Here is a 25,521-nt window from a genome sequence, read left to right as displayed (position 1 = left end):
CACCTCCCTTCACCCCACTTTGCTGTCTTCTCTCTCAAAATGTACAAGAAGAGAAGTAATTTTTGTTTTGTAGCCAAGACACTAAGGTAGACTAAGTCATTGTCCTTTGATCCTCAAGGTCTGGCTTTTCTCTCCCCAGACACTACGTGGGAAGGACATCTTAGAGGGGATAGAAGAGGCCAGCCTATTTCTAATATATTAGTTGTGATGTATTAGAAATAAGGTCTGCTCATGCTTCTAACATGTCTTTAATCTCTTGGTTTATTCTCATCCAACCCTCTTTTTAAATTTTGCACTTAGCTGTATGTGACAGCTTAAAGAGAATATTTTTGAAATATTTTCAAAGTTTTACCTAATATATTCTTCCCCACATATCTAACCATTCCCTTATTTCAAGCAGATACGTTGTTAGGTTTTTGAGCCTCAGAGAAGAGATGTGACAGCAAAAGGAGTTTGAAGCAGACGTGATGAGGTCAAAAACATGAGTGAGTCTTCAGGATGGCTTATAGACACAGCCCAAGGGCAATAGCACAGCTATCAAATAAGTTTAGAGACATCAAGAACAGAGAGACCCTAACCAAAAGATGGATAGAGGCTGGGTCGGCAGGCAGAAACTTAAGAGAAGGTAATCATAGTGCTTCAGGTCCACTGGGAAGTGACGGCTTGGGTTCTACAGAGTCTCCTCAACAGTTCCCATTGAACCAAGAGTAGCTACGATTAGTCATCAGACCTAACATGTCTTGATGATGGGGATAAATGGCATTCAGCAGCAGAATTCCATTTGTGATTTCACAGCCAGGAATCTGATGAGGCAATAGATATTTCAGGAGATGCTGCTATGGAGAGAGGTCAAGGACCTGAGCCCCCGTTGTCCTGGCATCATTCAAGCCCTCTAGAACTTAGACACAAGTGTAGGGAGAAGAGCGAAGGACCCTTGAATTAACCAATTTTTTTCCCAGTAGAGAAGTAAGGGGAGGGCAAAGGAAAAATAATGTTATGGAAAAATAATAAAAATTATTTCTTGAGTCCCTAAATTTGTGGATTGATTATCAAAACCTCATGAGTGCATTACAAATATTATTTTCCTCCATGTGCATTGTAATAGACCCCTGACTTTACCTTAACGTATTTAACCATTTTCTTCACATAGCATATAAATTGTTTCCAAATTTTCAGTGAATGTTTCGAATATCGTTACTCTGAAACATTTCTAATGAGTGGGACAGGCAGTCTTCAAAATGGTCCCCAATGATCCTTGAACTTACGTAGACCCTTCCTATATATAACAGGGCTAACCCACGCAACCGAGAATATTGTTCTCTGCCATCAGTCGGCACCAGCTTGCGAGCTATGTGAGAGATCTATTTGGAAGTGGATCCTCCAGCCTTGATCTAGCTTCAGAAGCCTACTCCTTGACCAACTACTGAATGCAGCCTCATGAGAGACCCCGAGCCGGAACCACACAGCCGAGTTGCCCCTGGATTCCTGATCCACAGAAACTGGATGAGATAATAAATATCTCTTTTTGTTTCAAGGCACAAAGTTTTGTAACAATTTCTTGCACAGCAGTAAGTAATTAATATATTAAGAATAGGGTTGACTTAAGCAAAAAGAATCATATTTTTTTGATTCTTGGTATATATTACACAATTACTTCCAGGATCAGGAATCTTTCATTTTTAACGACAGAAAAAAAAGAACTGATCAAAACAATCAAGTGAATCTATTAGCTCATAAAACTGAAGTAGTCATAATATGTTGGACTGTAGAAGTGGAAGTTGGTGAAGAATTTAACGAGTAATTAAATGCAGATCTTTCTTTGAGGGATATTACTGGGTACATATTTTGGACTCTTGAAATTACTAAAGCTTCATTTTCAAAATGCAGTTCATTTCATTGATATTAGAGTCACAGATATATACTATTTTGTTTTCTTTTCTCTGTCTCCTGTATATTTGGCTTGCTGATTATTTATGTACCATTCTGCTAGCCCTCTTAGTTTCTTTGAGCTTTCTGCCACCTGTTTGCTTAGTTTAAATACTCTATATCCAATTTTATGTGTCAGTTAGTAGATCAGTATCAATCTGTTTTATATAATTTCCGTGTAGGTTTTACTCTTTAACAGGAATTATCGGTGCGTTTCTCTCTTCATTTTAACTTCATTCATGTACCTTTTGGCAATTAAAAAATAACCTTTATAATTGATCTATTCAATAAAAGATGTGCAATTTGAAAGCTTAAAAGAAAAAAAGTAGTGAGAGAAATTGTGATCCAGTGGCTCAAACAGTATCATAAACGTCCAGTCTCTTCATTTTTGTTTCATTTGCCTTATGCAGAAATGTTCCATCCCGTGGTAACAAAATTGTACAAGTTCTAGATCTCACAGAGTCACTTCACATCATCCAAAAGAAGAGAGCATCTCTTCTTGTAGCTTCCACAGAAGAGAAAAACATTTCTCTCCCAAAAGGCCCAGCAAACATCTCCTTGCATCTTTCTGGTTTTGACTGGGCTATACCCCTCACTTCGACACTAAGCTAGTTGCAACGGCTATCAGATATTTTCTTTTTTTTAGTTGAAGTATAGTTGATTTACAATATTGTGTTAGTTTTAGGTGTACAGCAAAGTGATTCAGTTATATATTTTTTCAGATCATTTTCCATTATCGGTTATTACAGATATTGAATATAGTTCCCTGTGTTATACAGTAAACCCTTGAAGCTTATGTATTTTATGTACAGTAGTTTGTATCTGTTAATCCCATACTCCTAATTTATCCCTCTTCCCTTTCCCCCTTTGGTAACTATAAGTTTGTTTTCTGCATCCGTGAGTCTATTTTTGTTTTGTATATACATTCATTTGCATTATTTTTAGGTTCCACATATAAGTGATATCATATAATATTTGTCTTTCTCTGTCTGACTTACTTCACTTAGTATGATATTCTCTAGGTCCACGGATGTTGCTGCAAATGGCAATATTTCATTGTTTTTTTATGACTGAGTAATAACCCATCTTCTCAAACCAATCTTCTTTCGATGGGCACTTGGGTTGCTTCCATGTCTTGGCTATTGTAAATTGTGCTGCTATGAACATTAGGGTGCATGTATCTTTTTGAATTAGAGTTTCTGTGTGTTTTCCAGATATATGCCCAGTAGTGGGATTGCTGGATCATATGGTAGCTCTATTTTTAGTTTTTTAAGGAACTTCTATACTGTTCTCCTTAGTGGCTATGCCAATTTACATTCCCACCAACAGTGTAGGAGGGTTCCTTTTTCTCTACATCCTCTCCAGCATTTATTATTTGTAGACTTTTTGATGACACCCATTCTGACAGGTGTGAGATGATACCTCATTGTGGTTTTGATTTGCATTTCAGATATTTTCTAATTGTCCTAAGCCCGTCGGGGTTCAACCCTGAAACCCAGAGTTGGAACCAATCCCATTCAAGCAATGATGGCTGAGGACAGAAAAGGTTATTTTCCCCTTCAAACTAACGAATATTTTCCCCTTCACAGTGAGTTATACCTAATTGTAATTGTTAAACAAAATTAAATCAAATGAATAAAGAAGGCTAGAGTTTTCCTCAAAGGTGTTTAACTGGCCAAAGCAGGAAAATCTCACATATGACATTCTGTTGGAAAACTACCAGGAATAGCACGTATGATGAAAAACAATTCCAGAACCTTCAGAGATCTGGAAGCCACAGACACCAAAAGTGTGAAACAGAGAAGGAATACTTGCTTTGCCTTTGGGTAAAAAGAGGAACTGGAAGAAAAAAAAAAAAAGTGTCATCCAGAGAGATAGCACAGATGATAACAGCAAATTATAAATAGTGTATGTCACAGGATACATGAAATAAGTAAAGGAAAGATTGGACTGGTAGGAGTGCTGAGATGCAGGACTTCCCAGAACCCACCTCTTCTTGATTAGGCTCAAGGACACCTCCCAGCTGCTTCTCAACCCCAGAGAGGTTGTTTTCTAGACTGGGGATCAAGTTGAAGGGTGAAACGATCCCTGCTATGCTGCTTCCTTAGCTTATAGTTGTTAGAAAATGGACTATGGGTTTTATTGTGTATCTGATATAAGGATCTCCTCCCTCTGGTCCATGTGGATCAATTTTGCTCCTTAAGGATTCCGTAAGATGAAAACAACCCAGCCTTCCTTTGCATAAAAAAGAGGTTTTATTAGAATAAAGAATATACCATACAATATCAACGTGATACTTTACACATGCCAGTTTTTCTACTTATGTTGATATATAAGTCCAATCAGACATCGTGATTCTATTTCAGAAGAACTTGGAGAGAGATGAAACCTCTGTTCTTCCGTGAGGTCTCCCTGGATCCCAGATGCCTGTTTATTTCTAGAGTGTGGTCCCACCAAAGTGTGTGGTTTTTCTGTCTTCCAACCAGATGGTGCCAGCCATCTAGTCTGGCAACACTGATGGGAGATGCTGCCACACCCAGTTTATAACAGTTCCAAGCCATGACTGCAAGAGCCCGCCATAGCTATTTCTTTACTTGTAGGAATGAAGGGAATCTCGTCCCTGGCCAGATCATATGTGGTATTGCACATAGGAGATTCGGGCCATCATTAGAAAGGGATAGGGAAGCATGAAGAGTGAGGATGGAATAAAACCAGCAAAAGTCAAAAGTAAACAGTTGGGGGCTTCCCTGGTGGCGCAGTGCTTGAAAGTCCGCCTGCCGATGCGGGGGGCATGGGTTCGTGCCCCGGTCCGGGAAGATACCGCATGCCGCGGAGCGTCTGGGTCCGTGAGCCATGGCTGCTGAGCCTGTGCGTCCGGAGCCTGTGCTCCGCAACGGGAGAGACCACAGCGGTGAGAGGCCCGCGTACCACAAAAAAAACCAAAAAAACAAAACTAAACAGTTGGTTTTTCTTCCCCAGTTATTTAGGAGATGTTACAGACAAGGAGGTGCACCAAAAATTCAGAGAAAGTAGCCTTGAGACAGGCTGGGACCCGGGACCCTTTGCTGCAGTGCTGCAACGCTCGCATGGGGACACACCTTTCCTTGGGCCACAAAATACAAAGAAACTGTATGGGACTAAAAGTAACTGCATGCATGCACAGTTAGGGCAAATTCTGGACAAAACATACAAAGAGACAAAAAACCCAACTGCCACTTTTGAAGAGCCCAGAGCAAAAGCAGGGTACTGTGCATGCCCCCTGCACACAACACTCCACCTAAGGGGTGGGCAAACCACCTAAGCGACCCCGCTCCAGCCCAACCCCTGGACACACCCCTACCTTCACCCATATAAGGAACAAGCTCACCCCGCCCCCATGCCCCCCCCCCCCCCCCCCCCCCCCCCCCCCCCCCCCGTCAGGGAGCTGGCAAGCAAGGGAATCTCTTGCTTGTTCTCACTCCCCTGTGCTGCAGCAGGGGCCCCAACAAAGCCTTTCCTGAATTTCTTGTCTGACCTCTGATCAATTTCTATTAATTAAGGAGGCCAAGAACCCTGGTTGATAATAGTGGTAGATCAAGATGATGGGAGAATTCTGGGATACATGTTTTATCTCCTTGCAGGCAAGACCTCAGACTCTCCCTGCTCCGTTGTAGGTCAGGGAAATCCAGATCCGTTTTCTGGACACAGGGAAGTGAAATGCAAATGTTTCCTTATTCGTGTGGATCAGCGCAAAACAAGCAAACTCTAGGTTTGCTGAGGTTTAAGGTCAGAAACATGAGACTAGTAATCTTTAGAAAAAAGTTGAAAATCTCATCAGAGCTCATTTAATGCATCAGTTACTAATTTGTGAATGAGTGTGTGTATGGGGGAGTGGGGGTAATCATATATACCTACCAAAGAATTAGGGAAATGTAGAAGGCAGATATGGACACTACTCAGGTTTCTGGAAATGTTAAAAAACAAGGCACAAAACAAGATCACAATAGATAATTAAAATGTGTAAACCAGGCATTTTAGAGGCAAAATATTTCTTAGATCAAAAGAAGGAAAAGCTGTCAATTAGTCAATCTGTAAATAATATATTGATTAAAAGGGAAGATGGTCACTTAGAAGACAGAAAAATGAATGCTTGGGGAGAAAAATTGGTAGCTCCCTGGCCCAGGGCCTCAGCCTATCTGGATGCGGTAGCCGGGCACATCAGACGTTGATATACGTTATCCACTTTGCTTTGATTCCTGTCTCTACACACAGACTTTCAATTGTAATTTGCCTTTCCACGTGGTTTCTTCAGCTAGAGGAAAAATGGTACCACTGGCACAAGTACAAACTTGGGGGCTTTGTTCTTCACTGAAAACTAAAAATGGCACACTGGCGTATGCAGCCAGCTATTCTGAGCGTGGCTAACTTCAGGCCATCTGGAAAAGGTTTTCAGACGTTGCAAAATGAGCACCACACCCTGAGTTGTGGTAATGTTACTAAAGTGAATTTATCTCCAGCTAGCTAGCCGCCCCCTGGAGACAGATGTACCTCGTCCTGTTTCAAATAGCTATAAAATATCTGATTCTTTTAGTGACAAAAATATTCTGTTTGATGTATATCTGATCTGTGTATATGCTCCATGATGAATAAACTTCTTTGCAAAGTTTTATTTAACACTTGGCTTACTGTAAACCCCAGATCGTTTTTGCTTTATTCGTCTTGTGCCAATCCCCATCTTAAGCACTAGATTTAATTATTATTAATGAATGAGCATCACTTTCTCCTGGGTAGTTGGGTAAACTGCAAAAAAGCCTATCTTCTCGGGCTTCCCTGGTGGCGCAGTGGTTGAAAGTCTGCCTGCCGATGCAGGGGACGCAGGTTCGTGCCCCGGTCCGGGAGGATCCCACATGCCGCAGAGCGGCTGGGCCCGTGAGCCTATGGCCGCTGAGCCTGCGCGTCTGGAGCCTGGGCTCCGCAACGCGAGAGGCCACAGCAGTGAGAGGCGCGCGTACCGAGAAAAAAAAAAAAAAAAAAGAACCCAAACAGCATGGTTACAACTGAGATAACTATTAACAAGCCATTATGTTCAGAGATGCCTACTAGTTTAGCCCCACTATGGAATGTTGCTACCACCTGGTAGAAGTATGCCTAATCTGTAGGGTGAGTTGTCTTTTTTGTTTTGTTTTGTTTTTTGCGGTACGCGGGCCTCTCACTGTTGCGGCCTCTCCCGTTGCGGAGCACAGGCCCCAGACGCGCAGGCTCAGCGGCCATGGCTCACGGGCCCAGCCGCTCCGCGGCACGTGGGATCCTCCCGGACCGGGGCACGAACCCGTGTCCCCTGCATCGGCAGGCAGACTCTCAACCACTGCACCACCAGGGAAGCCCGTAGGGTGAGTTTTAAGAGGTGACTGGGGGACCAAAATCCACATGAGAACCCAGCATTGCAGTAGTAATTGACCTTCCTCAAAAACACTGTATGCTCATCATGCTCTCATCACTCTACCAGGAGCTCCTCAAGTACCCGAGCTTGATACTTTCATGCAGTTTAATTCTGGGAAAGAAACCAGACCAGGGAGACGGGGAATTTACTGAGTATATTGTAAGCGTTGAATAACATTAATAAACAAATATATTCTCAGAAGGATAATGTAATTGAGAACAGGTAAGTTACACATTCACAGTACCATTTTAAACAAATCATACTGTTTAATTCTTAAAAAGAGGCATCAAGACATAATGAAAGAACAGTCTCAAAGAGTGGGCATCATAGTTTCAAAAAAAAAAGTGATAATGTTATCACATGGCATAGGATTGAATCCTGCCTATTTTCATCTGTGTGGTCTTGTGACCCTCAACTGATCTCACATAAGCCCTTCATTCATCTGTGAGATGCACCTAAACATGTCAACATTGTATATTTGTGGGAGGATCATATGATATACAACCCATATGAAAACCATTATGTAAGCACTATTCAAATAGGACAGATTATCATTTTGATTTTTAAATTCCCATTTGTCTCTGAAGAAATACCTCCAACTGTAATATTCTGATACCAGTTTATTAGAAATGCATGGTAATGTATATTATTATTGTTCCCAGCTGACTATATGTTTTCATTAAATACAAGCTAACTGTATGTTTTAATTAAAATGTCAACTAATTTGGACATAGTTTTAAAAAGACTTTCATTTTCAGAAAATCTTGGCATAGTGATTTTTGATAAACAATTACCTTTGCTGTCACTGTCAATTTTTTATTATTATGAGATTAATATTAGTAGGAACACTAATTACTTATGAAGAATGTGAACATTATACTTCTGGAAAATATTAGAGTATATTAGACTCTTTGGAATTACTAGATAAGACTTAAACTCAAAATGAGCCATTAGGAAATTATGTGTTGATTAACATATAAAATGAAAATTCCTTAACCATTGATATAATGAAAATTGCAGCAAAAATTTTTAATAACAACCTGTTGATTGGAATGAAATTCAGGTTTACACACAAAAATCTGATGAGCCTGTTCAAAACTATTACAATCAACTTCAGATTATTTTTAAAGAAAATTCTGGTCTTCCTTCAGATGTTAATTCCACTTGGGTAGCTTTAACTCTATGTTTATTTATGGACTGAACTGGGACCTTTCTCTTCCAGTAAAAAGGACCAGGATGGAATGAGAAACTATGTCCACCCCAGATTTAGTTAATCTGGCAAACCAGCTCTCTCATACACTAGATGAGTCACCTAAGAGAAAGACCACCGTAATTTTTAACCTTCATCTCTAGTAAATGAAGCCAAACCCTCCTAGTTTCTGTTACTGCAAAGAGCCAGGACATTGGAAAAAATATTGTTATAAATCTAAGTACTTGCAGCTCTCTAACAAATCTTTCCAGCAACTACAGGGGCTCTTCCCAACCCTCCCTCTTAATTGGCTTGGAGAAACATTTCTCCAGATTGGAGATGAATCTCTTCCAGTCCTAAATGACACCAGAGCCACATTCTTGGTGCTCAACCCTGCTATTAGAAAACAGCCCCTGCCTTGGAGTCCTAAAACAGTTCAAATAGTGGGGATCTCTAACGAACCTCAAGAGGTTCCTGTCTCTGAACCTATCCCCTATTGTTTAAGCCCTTTGAGAGATACACACCCTCTTTTCCTTAGTTCCTGCACCCCACCCATTCATTAGGTTGAGAGTTCTTAGAGAAGTACCATGCTTGAATTTCCTTCTCCCAAAAGGGGGAAATAATCCTAGAATTTGACAGTAGTCATCAAACTAACCAACCAGGTAAATTAAATGACACTTTGACATCTTTTATTTGTTCCATCTGTGACAGTACTAGAGCTGATTCTGGAAACACTGATCATTTGTCCTTATCGAATTAACTACCATTCTCCTTATGGGCAAAATCTCCAACTGATGTTGGCAAAATTCACAGTGCATCTCCCAATCAAGATTCAAATAGATCCTTCAAAACGTCTTCTCAGAATTAATCAATACCCTGTAAGTCAAGAAGTCCTTCAAGGCATAAAGCCCATAATAGAAGATTACAAGGTTCAAGGCCTCATTATCTCTTGCTCTAGCCCCTGTAACAACCTCATTTTACCAGTGAGAAAACCTAAGGGCCAAGGGTGGAGGTTTGTCCAGGACCTTCAAGCAATAAACAACCTTCAAGCAATAAACAAAGTTGTTATCTCTCAACACCCTATTTTTCCTACCTTCGTATGTTACTAACAACCATTCCCACCGGAAGTAAATTCTTTACTGTAATTGATCTATGCAGTGCATTCTTTAGTATTCCAGTTGACGAAGCTAGAAACACACATAACAGAAGACAAGGTAAGGACTTTGCTCATATGTTGCTTATATAATAATTGCTTCGGATGAAGTTTTCACTGAAGGGAAACTTTGGAAAACCAAGCAACTGCTGCACTTGATCATTATGTTAGTAATGACGACTACTATGACGACTAGATGGCCTGTTTGTTTTTGACTCCACTAGAGAGCTTACAGCAAAAAGTCGATACGCTTGAGGTTTTAAACCCTCAGCTCACTTCCCAGACAACTGGAGTGTCTCTATTTTATGCATATATATACATATATATAGCCAGCTATATGTATAAAGCTAGCAATACAGGCTTTTTTTTTTTTTTTTTTTTTTACGATACTCGGGCCTCTCACCGCCGCGGCCTCTCCCATTGCAGAGCACAGGCTCCGGACGCGCAGGCCCAGCGGCCATGGCCCACGGGCCCAGCGGCTCTGCGGCATGCGGGATCCTCCCGGGCCTGGGCACGAACCCGCGTCCCCTGCATCGGCAGGCAGACTCCCAACCACTGCGCCACCAGGGAAGCCCAATACAGGCTATTTTAATTCTTTTTTTCAGTTATATATATATATATATATATATATATATTCATATTCTTTCCCATTATAGATTATTACAAGATATTGAATATAGTTCCCTGTACTATACAGTAAATCCTTGTTGCTTAATTATTTTATGTACAGTAGTTTGTATCTGTTTATCACATACTCCTAATTTGCCTCTCCCTCCTCCCTTTCCCCTTTGGTAAACATAAGTTTGTTTTCTATATCTGTTTCTATATCTGTTTTCTAAAACAAACATAAGTTTGTTTTCTATTCTGCTTTGTATACAGATTCATTTGTATTATTCACGTGTATTATTTTTTAGATTCCACATATAAGTGATATCATATATTTGCCTTTCTCTGTCTGACTGACTTCACTTAGTATGATATTCTCTAGGTCCATCCATGTTGCTGCAAATGGCAATATTTCATTCTTTTTTATGGTTGATTAATATTCCAGCATGTGTGTGTTTGTGTGTATGTGTGTGTGTGTGTGTGTGTGTGTGTGTGACATCTTCTTAAACCAATCATCTGTCAATGGGCTCTTAGGTTGCTTCCATGTCTTGGTCATTATAACTAATGCCGCTATGAACATTGGGGTGCGTGTATCTTTTCAAGTTAGAGTTCTTGTCTTTTCCAGATATGTGCCCAAGAGTGGGATTGCTGGATCATATGGTAACTCTATTTTTAATTTTTTAAGGAACCTCCATACTGTTTCCCATAGTGGCTGCACCAATTTACATTCCCACCAACGGTGTAGGTGGGTTCCATTTTCCCCACACCCTCTCTAACTAAAATAAATATTTTATTTATTGTAGATTCAGGGTTGATAAGACTTAAAATCAGGACCCAGTTTAACTGTGCGGGTTGCAGAGCCTCTTAAGTTAATGTAATGACATGTTTGAAAAAGAACAAGACCCTGAGATTCGGACCAGGGACTTATTAGTAGGCCCAAATGAAGCTGGTAATCTTGAACTCCCGAATTGCCCTGAGCTTCTCTAGCCATGAGGCAATCCCTCTTAACCTGTCTGAAGAGACTAGGCATCCTTGCTCAGTGGCATTTCTTAACCTCATGTGAAGCAATTGCCTTGCAAGAGGATGCCTATTTATGTCAAGACCCACCAAACCAGGCTCTATTGCTACCAGCCTGTTATTAGACTCAAAATCAGCCATGCTCCCGGAGAACAAGCGCAAACTCTAACCTTTTAGAAGAGAAGTTATTCCTCCCAAGCTTGAAAGATATTGTCGATTTATTTGGGGAAAATCCTGGGCAAATACAGGAATACCTCGGAGATATTGTGGGTTTGATTCCAGACCACTGCAATAAAGTGGAAATCACAGTAAAGGGAGTCTCAAGAATTTTTTGGTTTCCCAGTGTACATAAAATTTATTTTTACACTATTCTGTAGTGTATAAGTGTTCAATAGCATTATGTCTAAAAAAGCTATGTACAGGCCTTAATTTAAAAATATTTTAAAAGATATAAAAATATTTTTAATTTTAAAAATTAAAAAATGTATTAAAATTAATTTTTTATTTAAATTTAGGGTAAGTTAAATTTAAGTTAATTTAATTAAAATTAAAATTTTAATTAAAATTTTTAATTAAATTAACAATTTTTTTAATTGATTTATTTGTAGTGAGGTGGATGGACCTGGAGTCTGTCATATAAAGTAAGTCAGAAAGAGAAAAACAAATACTGTATGCTAACACATATATATGGAATCTAAAAAGAAATGGTTCTGATGAACCTAGGGGCAGGACATGAATAAAGACACAGACGTAGAGAATGGACTTGAGGACATGGTGGCGGGGGAGGGGGGAAGTGTAAACTAGGATGAAGTGAGAGAGTAGCATTGACATATATACACTACCAAATGTTAAATAGATAGCTAGTAGGAAGCAGCTGCATAGCACAGGGAGATCAGCTCTGTACTTTACCTAGAGGTGTGGGATAGGGAGAATAGGAGGGAGACACAAGAGGGAGGAGATATGGAGATATATGTATACATATAGCTGATTCACTCTGTTATACAGCAGAAACTAACAACACTGTAAAGCAATTATACTCGAATAAAGATGTTAAAAAAATTTTTAAATAAAAAATAAAAATATTTTAAAAGATACAAAAAATAAAATTAAAAAATTAATTAATTTAAAAAAATAAAAATATTTTATTACTAAAAAATGACAACCATCATCTGGGTCTTCAGTGAGTCATGGTAGTAACATCAAAGACCACTGATCATGGGACTTCCCTGGTTTGCGCAGTGGTTAAGAATCTGCCTGCCAATGCAAGGGACATGGGTTCAATCCCTAGTCTGGGAAGATCCCACATGCCACAGAGCAACTAAGTCCATGTGCCACAACTCCTGAGCCTGTGCTCTAGGGCCCTCGAGCCACAACTACTGAACCCCTGTGCCACAACTACTGAAACCCACGTGCTTGGAGCCCCTGCTCTGCAACAAAGGGTAGACCCTGCTCACCGCAACTAGAGAAAGCCCATGCGCAGCAACGAAGACCCAATGCAGCCAAAAATAAATAATAAATAAATAAATTTATTTTAAAAAAAGACCACTGATCACAATCATCACAACAAATATAATAAAGAAAACAACAACATATACCATATATTCATACGCAGGATTTGGTGTCACATAGTCATGGGTTCAAATATTGAACCAATCCCTAACCAACTATAAGATTTTGAGCAACTTATTTAGCTTCTCCAAATTTCGGTTTCCTCCTCTTCAAGGGGGATTTTGGAGTATTTAGTAAGTTAACACACATAAAGCACCCAGTACAGTTAGCGCATAGCTTAGCACATGGTAGGAGCTTGATAAGATTGAGTTCCCATTCATCTAACGTATTTCAGGCCAAAGAGGTTCTATGAAGGAGTAGAAGAAAGTAAATGTGAATACATGTGTAGATGCACATTGCATACTTATATGCAACGTGTATACACAATACAATTATTTCTGGGGGTATATATTATGTAGATATAAACAAGAAGTAACTTTCTAAAAAGATATATAGATAGATAGATAGATAGATAGATATAGATATAGATATACAATCGTGTTTTCTTCTACAGAGTAAGTGTTTATCTTATCCTTTGTGTTCTGCTGCTATCCTGAGTTTGATCACCAAGTACCAGAAGAGATCTTGATTAGCCTTGGGGGATCAGAGGACCTGGCCACTGGGATAGAGCTTAATAAGCATTGTCTTCAGAGCATTTATGTGAATATGTGTTCTCCATTCCACCCCAGAGACCAATTAACTACAAATCTGTGAAATTTGGGTGATACATTCCTTTCTCTTTAAAAAAAAAAAAGACCCTCCAGGGCAAATGTAATAAAACATCTCCAAGGAGAGAGAAAAAGCCCTTTTTCTCAAATTCACCCCCAACCCCAGGTTTTAAAACTTCCAAAATGACCTCAAATGCAGACATTAGTTGATACCAGAAGAGATTCTTAAAGATTACATCCTCTCCTTCTTCTCCCGATACATCTTTTCCCTCTACTTTTCTCCCCACAAACACACATTCTACGCAACAAGTGGATATCTTTATCTTTGGTGAACAAACCAACCTCAAACTTGCTCTTCAAACTTGTTAGCGTTTTGGGTACTGGAAGCAGGTACTGAAGCATGATTAGCTCCTTCCAAAGCAGAACGCAAGACAAGTATAAGCTAAATGACAGACAAAGCAAGAGGGAGGGGTAAGTGCAGTCATTCATCTTTTACTTTTCATATTCATGTCCATATTAATCTTACCTTATAGAGCACCCTAGATCTACGAGCCTATGTAGATGACGAAAGAGTTATTTGGCTTTCAGTTTTTTCCCCTTGTACCTCTCAATTCTACCTGTTTTGCCCAAATTCAGCCCCCATCTTGGTTCTACCTTAGTGCTCCTTTGATGGGCATCTGGAACCATATTAAGTCCTTGCAACTAGGAATAGAATTAAGCAGACATAAAATTTCTGAAGGAACTTCTATGCCCTTGAACACGGCCCCAATTATTAACAAGTTGTCTGAAAAGCAATTTGGAAGGGCTGTAATTGGGGCAGACTTTGCATAGCAGATTTTCCAGACAATGCAGAGACCTCTGAAACCTTTCTTCTCTCTTCTGACTGATGACTTGAATGTTGCCATCTGAATCTTAATGTCTTGGCACCTTTGAGTTCTCACCTTACGTGGAGAGGGACTCATTCAGTCCCGTCAATCATTTGTACATCCAGATGATAGACAGACCTAGAAGGGCAAGCCTTGAGGGCACTGGGCTCTTGCCCGGTGAGGGGAGGAGGCCTCATGAACTCAGGAAGGATGGCAAGATCACAGAAAACCAGTTTGGCTAAGGTTCTCCTTGCCATTATTGCATTTTTTTCTTGCATTCCCAACTGCATCTGTTAAACTCGGATTAGGCATAGTTAGTGATAAAATTTAACACTTTCTTGAAGATCTTTCATAAAAGATGAGTTGAGTTATAAATCAGTGCTACCAGATCCCATCAGTCTCTGCCTGTCTTCCACGTGCTAGATTGTTCATTTTACTGCACTGTTATCTCTTCACCATGGCTTTGAAGGCTAGTGTTATTCACAGAGATGCAGCCCCAGCAGGTATAAATCCAACAAAGTCACTGAGCCCCTCAAGCTCTCTTCAGCTCTGTAAAATAGGCTTGGTGTTGGATTATATCTACACCACAAGATCATAGGGAGTCCAGATTCAGACCAAACTGAACCTCCCAGAGTTTGCTGCAAGAATGAAGGAGATTTCCTTTCTCAAGGGAAGAAGCACCTCTTTGTGAGCAGAGTTCAGCGATGTAAAGTGCTTCATAAACCCTTAAGATAACTTCCATTTAATGGTCTAGAATAACATTCAGGGCATCCATATGTGAGAATAAAACCCTGGATAAGCTTCTCCTCTTGATTCAATATGCCCAGCTTCACTTCCTGTTTCTGGGGATGGGAAATTTCATTCTTAAATATGAAAGTTTTCCCTCCTAATGGCAACATTCAAAACAGACTTTCAGTTGACACATCAAGCTCCAGATCGTCAAATTCTGCAACCTCACCCCTGTACACCTCTTACAATCCTATATGGTCCATCAGTGAACTCCTTTTTTCTGTAAGAAAAGCATACTTTAACCTATCACATGAGGAGGAATTGTTTCCAATAAAGGCTCAGTTTCATAAATAATTATTTAAGGTTATTAAAATATTCAGTGCTGGGCTTCCCTGGTGGCGCAGTGGTTGAGAGTCCTCCTGCCGATGCAGGGCACACGGGTTCGTGCCCCACTCCGGGAAGATCCCGCGTGCCGCGGAGCGGCTGGGCCCGTGAGCCATGGCCACTGAGCCTGTGCATCCGGAGCCTGTGCTCCACAACAGGAGAGGCCACAACGGTGAGAGGCCCGCGTACTGGAAAAAAAAAAAAAAAAAAAAAAAAATTCAGTGCTGATAGCAATCACAGTGCCAATTTATTAAGCAAACATTCTATCTCAGGACCCATGAACCTTTCACACATTGTCTCATGCGATCCTCAAACACCTCTGTTAACTGATCCTCAAACAACTCCGTAGTCACTGTTCTCCCTGTTTTGCAAATAGAGAAAGTGAGACTCAGAACAGAGAAATGAGTTTTTCAATATCCCACCACTGGCAAGTGGCAGAGTCAGGATTAGAACCCGGCTTGTCCTGAAGCCTACCCAGAATCATAACCACTACCTTATCCCTTTTCTGCTAACCTGAATAGCTGCCCCAAACAACCTGAACCACAACACGAACCGCAGGTCCCTAACTTGCTAAATGGTGGACCCTACTCAGAATTGGGTGAGGGCTCCAGCACAGCTGTTTCTGTTTAGCTCTCAGTTTCTCCACGTGACTCTCCACCTGTGGCAGACCATGCTAAATTTGCTGTGGGTCCCTTTCTTTTCTTCAAGAGGAAAGAATCCTCTCTTGATTCTCAGAACTCTACATACCTCTCACAAACAGATGCATAACCTCTGAACATAGGATAAATCTTAAAACCACATTGGTAAGATTAGCATTGTGAGAGATCTCCTAAACTGCACAAATGATGGCATGGTGATGGCTAAAATGAGGTTCACACTGTCTCACTATCCAAATTTGAGCATTTTAGCACTGAAAACTCTGTAGTAGGAACTATTGAGAGGGAAGAAGGTGGACCCCAATTCTAAGGGCATCTCTCTGTGCAAGTACCAAGAAGAAAGTGAAGAAGGTCAATGAGACCTTGACTGGCAATGGGTAGATATGGAATGATTTATGAAAAACTGGGGATATTAAAATGAGGTCACACTCCTAAAGTGAGCCAGAAAAATTCAGAGCAAATAGAGAAAGTGTTACTTCCCAAATTGTGAAGTTACTAACTTAGAATGTTTTCTATAATATATGTAAGTTATAGAGGGTCTGTGTACTATGATACAAACACCCACACATATATACATATCCTTGCACATGAGAAGAACAGGCCAAAATATTAAAAGCTTTTATTTCAGGGGCTAGAAGGCCATAATTTCCAGTTTGGAGGGTTTTTGTGTGTCGATGAGGAATTGCACATGATTTTTAGGTTTAGTATTTCACAGTTGTTTGCTGATCAAATTATTTTACAGTTCTCACATATTGCTTTAAAATTCATAAAATAACATTTTGTTTTTGAAAAGTAAATGAAATTTGTGGGATTTACTCTATTTTAAGAGTTAGGTAGAATAGGCTGAAAATATGGCTTAAAAGACAGTTAAAGGGGGCTTCCCTGGTGGCGCAGTGGTTGAGAGTCCACCTGCCGATGCCGGGGACACGGGTTCGTGCCCCGGTCCGGGAGGATCCCACGTGCCGCGGAGCGGCTGGGCCCGTGAGCCTGCGCATCCAAGCCTGTGCTCTGCAACGGGAGAGGCCACAACAGTGAGAGGCCCACGTACCGCAAAAAATAAATAAATAAAATAATAAAAAAGAAAAAAAAAAAGACAGTTAAGGTAATTTGGTTGATTTCCAAATTGTTTAGGTGAAGACGTGAAGAAGGATCAAGATATATTCCAAACGTTTAAGGGTCATTCTCCATGAGCCGCCAAGTCCTCTGACCACACTTTTCCTAGAGTCTCCTGCAGGGACAGGGCCTCAGCTTCAGAGACCAATGGCAGAGTTCTCTTCTGATTGATGTGGACTGAGATGTAGTGTGGATGTGTGAGGTGGTGATGGGAATTCTTACAGATGTGGATTGAATGGAATCAAGTCCCCGATCTCGAAAGATGCTTCATACATTGAAAATTCTAAGAATTTGGTCGAGGATAGTTTGCAATTTAGGTTTTAAACAATAGCAACAACAAACACTTGTAGAATGCTTACTATGGGCCAGGAATGTCCTAAAGGAGAGTTGAAAGATGACAGATAGATGATAGGTAGATAGATATGATAGTTTCTAATAACAAGGTAAGTGCTATTATGATCTCTAATTTTACAGAGTGTCATAGAGAGTTCAAGTGACCTGTCCAAGATCACACATCTATTAAGTGGTAAAGCTGGAAACTGATTCCAGGCAGTCCAAATCCAGAGCCCACATTCTTTTTTTTTTTTTTTTTTGGCTGCATTGGGTCTTCGTTGCTGTGCGCGGGCTTTCTCCAGTTGCGGCGAGCAGGGACCACTCATTGCTGCGCTGCGCAGGCCTCTCATTGCAATGACCTCTCCCATTACAGAGCGCGGGCTCCAGGCGCACAGGTCTCAGCAGTTGTGGCTCGTGGGGTCTAGAGCGCAGGCTCAGTAGCTGTGGTGCATGGGCCCAGTTGCTCCACGGCATGTGGGATCTTCCCAGACCAGGGCTCGAGCCAATGTCCCCTGCATTGGCAGGCGGACTCTTAACCACTGTGCCACCAGGGAAGCCCTAGAGTCCCCATTCTTAACGAACAGCTTAGAGAGCTCAGAGTGAACACAAATTTGAGACTGGAACCACGTTAGTATATTCAGATCTAATATTTGACAATTAAGAGCATTTCCATGCACATCTGGCCTAATCCTTTGGATTAAAAACATTCAAAATGTCTGATTGACTGTTTCACAAGTGAAGAGCTGAATACTGTCCATCTGTTGGTTTCTCCATTCCAATACTGAAACTGGAATAATGTCAGATAAATAGTTACTTCAGGGCATGGCGTGATTCCCCTGGGAAACACAAAACTGTTTTCACTGTGGACTTACTATTGTCTGTCACTTTATACACTTTGCTTTATTTTATTCTTAAAACAAATATGTGAACTAGATAAAGTCACCCTTTTTAAAGATAAGGATATTGAAGCCTAGAGATGTTAACTTCTCATCCAAAGTGACACAGCTACTAAAAGGTAGAGGCAGGAGTTAATCACAGGAGTCTGAATCCAAAGTTTAAGTTCATATAAACCATATTATATTATGTTAAAAAGCAAATATTTAAGATATTTGCCTTCTGAGAGAAAGAGAGAGAGAGAATCTTTGCATAGGTTGTAACCTCCTGTAATACTCTGCCCTTCCTCTCGTGCATTTAATGATTTGCAGACATCGCCTGCACTGTGGAGTACCATTATTATCCCAGGTCTGCGTCTTGTCCTTGTGGTCCATGGGAAACATGTCCACAACTAATGCCTGGAACGGCTCATCAGTGACCATGTTCATCCTCCTGGGATTTGCAGACCATCCAGAACTCCAGGCCCCCCTCTTTGTGACCTTCCTGGGCATCTATCTTGTGACCCTGGCCTGGAAACTGGCCCTCATCTTTCTGATCAGAGGTGACACCCACCTACACACACCAATGTACTTCTTCCTCAGCAACCTGTCCTTCATTGACATTTGCTACTCTTCTGCATTGGCTCCCAAAATGCTCACTGACGTCTTCCAGGAGCAGAAGACCACATCATTCTTGGGCTGTGCTGCTCAGTTCTTTTTCTTTGTCGGCATATGTCTAACTGAGTGCTTCCTCCTGATTTCTATGGCGTACAACCGATACGCCACCATTTCCAGCCCCCCTGCTGTACACTGCTGTCATGTCCCGGGGCCTCTGTACACGCATGGTGGTTGGGGCCTATGTCAGTGGCTTCCTGAGCTCCCTGGTCCAAGCCAGCTTCATGTTTCAGCTCCACTTCTGCGGACCCAACATCGTCAACCATTTCTTCTGTGACCTCCCACCGGTCTTGGCAGAGTACAATTGCTTTACAATGGTGTGTTAGTTTCTGCTTTATAACAAAGTGAATCAGTTATACATATACATATGTCCCCATATCTCTTCCCTCTTGCGTCTCCCTCCCTCCCACTCTCCCTATCCCACCCCTCTAGGTGGTCACAAACCACCTACATGATCTCCCTGTGCTACGCGGCTGCTTCTCACTAGCTATTTTACATTTGTTAGTGTATATATGTCCATGCCACTCTTTCACTTTGTCACAGCTTACCCTTCCCCCTCCCCATATCCTCACGTCCATGCTCTAGTATATCTGTGTCTTTATTCCCGTCTTACCTCTAGGTTTTTCATGACATTTTTTTCCCTTAGATTCCATATATATGTGTTAGCCTACGGTATTTGTTTTTCTCTTTCTGACTTACTTCACTCTGTATGACAGACTCTAGGTCCATCCACCTCACTACAAATAACTCAATTTCGGTTTTTTTATGGCTGAGTAATATTCCATTGTATATATATGCCACATCTTCTTTATCCATTCATCTGTTGATGGACACTTAGGTTGCTTCCATGTCCTGGCTATTGTAAATAGAGCTGCAGTGAACACTGTGGTACATGACTCTTTTTGAATTATGGATTTCTCAGAGTATATGCCCAGTAGTGGGATTGCTGGGTCGTATGGTAGTTCTATTTTTAGTTTTTACGGAAACTCCATATTGTTCTCCATAGTGGCTGTATCAATTTACATTCCCACCAACAGTGCAAGAGGGTTCCCTTTGCGCCACACCCTCTCCAGCATTTATTGTTTGTAGATTTTTTGATGATGTCCATTCTGAATGGTGTGAGATGATACCTCATTATAGTTTTGATTTGCATTTCTCTAATGATTAGTGATGTTGAGCATTCTTTCATGTGTTTGTTGGTAATCTGTATATTTTCTTTGGAGAAATGTCTATTTAAGTCTTCTGTCCATTTTTGGATTGGGCTGTTTGTTTTTTTGATATTGAGCTGCTTGTAAATTTTGGAGATTAATCCTTTGTCAGTTGCTTCATTTGCAAATATTTTCTCCCATTCTGAGGGTGGTCTTGACATCTTGTTTATGGTTTCATTTCCTGTGAAAAAGCTTTTACTTTTTATTAGGTCCCATTTGTTTATTTTTGTTTTTATTTCCAATTCTCTAGGAGGCGGGTCAAAAAGGATCTTGCTGTGATGTATGTCATAGAGTGTTCTGCCTATGTCTTCCTATAAGAGTTTTATACTGTCTGGCCTTACATTTAGGTCTTTAATCCATTTTGAGTTTGTTTTTGTGTATGGTGTTAGGTATTTCATTCTCTTCATGTAGCTGTCCAGTTTTCCCAGCACCACTTTTTGAGGAGACTGTCTTTTCTGCACTGTATATTCTTGCCTCCTTTATCAAAGATAAGGTGACCATAGATGCATTGGTTTAACTCTGGCCTTTCTATACTGTTGCATTGATCTATATTTCTGTTTTTGTGCCAGTACCATACTGTCTTGATTACTGTAACTTTGTAGTATAGTCTGAAGTCAGGGAGCCTGATTCCTCCAGCTCCATTTTTCGTTCTCAAGATTGCTTTGGCTATTCGGGGTCTTTTGTGTTTCCATACAAATTGTGAAATTTTTTTCTAGTTCTGTAATATATGCCAGTGGTAGTTTGATAGGGATTGCATTGAATCTGTAGATTACTTTGGGTAGTATATTCATTTTCACAATGTTGATTCTTCCAATCCAAGCACATGGTATATCTCTATATCTGTTTGTATCATCTTTAATTTCTTTCATCAGTGTCTTCCAGTTTTCTGCATACAGGTCTTTTATCTCCTTAGGTAGGTTTATTCCTAGATATTTTATTCTTTTTGTTGCAATGGTAAACAGGAGTGTTTCCTTAATTTCTCTTTCAGATTTTTCATCATTAGTGTATAGGAATATAAGAGATTTCTGTGCATTAATTTTGTATCCTGCTACTTTACCAAATTCATTGATTAGCTCTAGTAGTTTTCTGGTAGCATCTTTAGGATTCTCTATGTATACTATCATGTCATCTGCAAACAGTGACAGCTTTACTTCTTCTTTTCCAATTTGGATTCCTTTTATTTCCTTTTCTTCTCTGATTGCTGTGGCTAAAACTTCCAAAACTATGTTGAATAATAGTGGTGAGAGTGGGCAACCTTGTCTTGTTCCTGATCTTAGTGGAAATGGTTTCAGTTTTTCACCATTGAGGATGATGTTGGCTGTGGGTTTGTCATATATGGCCTTTATTATGTTGAGGAAAGTTCACTCTATGCCTACTTTCTGGATGGTCTTTATCATAAATGGGTGTTGAATTTTTGTCAAAAGCTTTCTCTGCATCTATTGAGATGATCATATGGTTTTTCTCTTTTTATTTGTTAATATGGTGTATCACATTGATTGATTTGCATATATTGAAGAATCGTTGCATTCCTTGGATAAACCCCACTTGATCATGGTGTATGATCCTTTTAATGTGCTGTTGGATTCTGTTTGCTAGTATTTTGTTGAGGATTTTTGCATCTATGGTCATCAGTGATATTGGCCTGTAGTTTTTTTCTGTGTGACATCTTTGTCTGGTTTTGGTATCAGGGTGATGGTGGCCTCATAGAATGTGTTTGGGGGTGTTCCTCCCTCTGCTATATTTTGGAATAGTTTGAGAAGGATTGGTGTTAGCTTTTCTCTAAATGTTTGATAGAATTCGCCTGTGAAGCCATCTGGTCCTGGGCTTTTGTTTGTTGGAAGATTTTTTTTTTTTTTTTTTGGTGGTATGCGGGCCTCTCACTGTTGTGGAGCACAGGCTCTGGACGCACAGGCTCAACGGCCATGGCTCACGGGCCCAGCCACTCCGCAGCATGTGGGAATCTTCCCAGACCAGGGCATGAACCCGTGTCCTCTGCATTGGCAGGCAGACTCTCAACCACTGCGCCACCAGGGAAGGCCCCTGTTGGAAGATTTTTAACCACAGTTTCAATTTCAGTGCTTGTGATTGGTCTGTTCATATTTTCTGTTTCTTCCTGATTCAGTCTCGGAACGTTGTGCATTTCTAATAATTGTCCATTTCTTCCAGGTTGTACATTTTATTGGCATAGAGTTGCTTGTAGTAATCTCTCATGATCCTTTGTATTTCTGCAGTGTCAGTTGTTACTTCTCCTTTTTCATTTCTAATTCTGTTGTCTTGAGTCTTCTCCCTTTTTTTCTTGATGAGTCTGGCTAATGGTTTATCAATTTTGTTTATCTTCTCAAAGAACCAGCTTTTAGTTTTATTGATCTTTGCTATCGTTTCCGTCATTTCTTTTTCATTTATTTCTGATCTGATCTTTATGATTTCTTTCCTTCTGCTAACTTAGGGGGTTTTTTGTTCTTCTTTCTCTAATTGCTTTAGGTGTAAGGTTAGGTTGTTTATTTGAGTTGCTTCTTGTTTCTTAAGGTAGGATTGTATTTCTATGAACTTCCCTCTTAGAACTGCTTTTGTTGCATTCCTTAGGTTTGGGGTCATCGTGTTTTCATTGTCATCTGTTTCTAGGTATTTTTTGATTTCCTCTTTGATTTCTTCAGTGATCTCTTGGTTATTAAGTAGTGTATTGTTTATCCTCCATGTGTTTGTATTTTTTACAGATATTTTCCTGTAATTGATATCTAGTCTCATAGCATTGTGGTCAGAAAAGATACTTGATACGATTTCAATTTTCTTAAATTTACCAAGGCTTGATTTGTGACCCAAGATATGATCTATCCTGGAGAATGTTCCATGAGCACTTGAGAAGAATGTGTATTCTGTTGTTTTTGGACGGAATGTCCTATAAACATCAATTAAGTCAATCTTGTTTAATGTATCCTTTAAAGCTTGTGTTTCCTTATTTATTTTCATTTTGGATGATCTGTCCATTGGTGAAAGTGGGGTGTTAAAGTCCCCTACTATGAATGTGTTACTGTCGATTTCCCCTTTTTATGGCTGTTAGTATTTGCCTTATGTATTGAGGTGCTCCTATGTTGGGTGCCTAAATATTTATAATTGTTATATCTTCTTCTTGGATTGATCCCTTGGTCATTATGTAGTGTCCTTCCTTTTCACAGAACTAGAACAAAAAACTTCACAATTTGTATGGAAACACAAAAGACCCCGAATAGCCAAAGCAATCTTGAGAAAGAAAAACAGAGCTGGAGGATTCAGGCACCCTGACCCCAGGCTATACTACAAAGCTACAGTAATCAAGACAGTATGGTACTGGCACAAAAACAGAAAGATAGATCAGTGGAACAGGATAGAAAGCCCAGAGATAAACCCACACACATATGGTCACCTTATTTTTGATAAAGGAGGCAAGAATATACAATGGAGAAAAGACAGCCTCTTCAATAAGTGGTGCTGGGAAAACTGGACAGCTACATATAAAAGAACGAAATTAGAACACTCCCTAACACCATACACAAAAATAAACTCAAAATGGATTAAGGACCTAAATGTAAGGCCAGACAGCATAAAACTCTTAAAGCAAAACATAGGCAGAACACTTTATGACATAAATCACAGCAAGATCCTTTTTGACCCACCTCTTAGAGAAAAGGAAATAAAAACAAAAGTAAAAAAATCGAACCTAATGCAACTTAAAAGCTTTTGCACAGCAAAGGAAACCATAAACAAGACAAAAAGACAACCCTCAGAATGGGAGATAATATTTGCAAACAAAGCAACTGACAAAGGATTAATCTCCAAAACATACAAGCAACTCATGCAGCTCAATATCAAAAAAACAAACAATGCAATCCAAAAATCGGTGGAAGATCTAAGCAGACATTTCTCCAAAGAAGACATACAGATTGCCAACAAAAACATGAAAGGATGTTCAACATCACTAATCATTAGAGAAATGCAAATCAAAACTACAATGAGGTATCACCTCACACCAGTCAGAATGGCCATAACCAAAAAATCTACAAATAATAAATGCTGGAGAGGGTGTGGAGCAAAGGCAACCCTCTTGCACTGTTGGTGGGAATGTGAATTGATACAGCCACTATGGAGAGCAGTATGGAGATTCCTTAAAAAACTAAAAATAGAACTACCGTATGACCCAACAGTCCCACTACTGGGCATATACCAGTATATGATAAAACCATAATTCAAAAAGAGTCATGTACCACAATGTTCATTGCAGCTCTATTTACAATAGCCAGGACATGGAAGCAACCTAAGTGCCCATCAGCAGATGAATGGACAAAGAAGATGTGGCACATATATACAATGGAATATTACTCAGCCATGAAAAGAAACAAAATTGAGTTATTTGTAGTGAGGTGGATGGACCTAGAGTCTGTCATACAGAGTGAAGTAAGTCAGAAAGAGAAAAATAAATACCGTATGCTAACACATATATATGGAATCTGAAAAAAAAAAGGTTCTGACGAACCTAGGGGCAGGACAGGAATAAATACGCAGACGTAGACAAGGGACTTGAGGACACAGGGAGTGGGAAGTGTAAGCTGGGACGAAGTGAGAGAGTGGCATGTACATATATACACTACCAAATGTAAGGTAGATAGCTAGTGGGAAGAAGCCACATAGCACAGGGAGATCAGCTTGGTGCTTTGCAACCACCTAGAGGGGTGAGATAGGGAGGGTAGGAGGGAGACGCAAGAGGGAGGAGATATTGGGATATTTGTATATGTATAGCTGATTCACTTTGTTATAAAGCAGAAACTAACACACCGTTGTAAAGTAATTATACTCCAATAAAGTTGTTAAAAAAAATGCTAGGCCTAAATAACTTTGCAGACGATTTCCAATAAATATTCAAGGAGTCAGTAATTTACAAATCTTATACATTTTAGAATGCTCCTTAACTCATTCTATAAGAATTAGTGTAACCCTATTGAAAAACTAGATAATAGCACCTAATAGATCTAATAATATCACATATCTAATATAGGTGTACATACCGATCACATCTTTAGAGACAGATGTAAAATTCTTATAAAACATTAGGAAGTTACATAGCAATGTATTACACAGCAACAAGACCAAATAGAATTTATTCCAGAAATTCAGAGAGAAATATTTAT

The 25,521-nt window shown here is 40.0% G+C and overlaps 2 protein-coding genes across 2 annotated transcripts in view; one reads left to right on the top strand and one right to left on the bottom strand.

Moving 5' to 3' along the window:
* Window positions 1-14,169, bottom strand: part of LOC307189871 (uncharacterized protein) — a gene marked incomplete at both ends in the record, with an annotated part of 39,144 nt that extends 24,975 nt beyond the window's left edge. The window contains 1 exon segment of the mRNA XM_079928360.1: window positions 14,144-14,169. Within this exon segment, the coding sequence (XP_079784486.1) occupies window positions 14,144-14,169 (26 nt within the window).
* Window positions 14,170-18,882: 4,713 nt separating this feature from the next.
* On the top strand, window positions 18,883-19,598 carry OR5A1 (olfactory receptor family 5 subfamily A member 1; the record flags this gene model as incomplete). The annotated part of the gene is given in 2 exon segments (XM_079930086.1): window positions 18,883-19,275; window positions 19,277-19,598. Coding segments are annotated over 2 exon segments (597 nt in total). The 3' UTR covers window positions 19,481-19,598.
* Between the last annotated feature and the right edge of the window lie 5,923 nt (window positions 19,599-25,521).

The sequence above is a fragment of the Stenella coeruleoalba genome (genome assembly GCF_951394435.1).
Source record: "Stenella coeruleoalba genome assembly, chromosome: 8".
In the NCBI taxonomy this organism is placed as follows: domain Eukaryota; kingdom Metazoa; phylum Chordata; class Mammalia; order Artiodactyla; family Delphinidae; genus Stenella; species Stenella coeruleoalba.
This window is presented reverse-complemented; position numbering and strand designations above follow the sequence as displayed.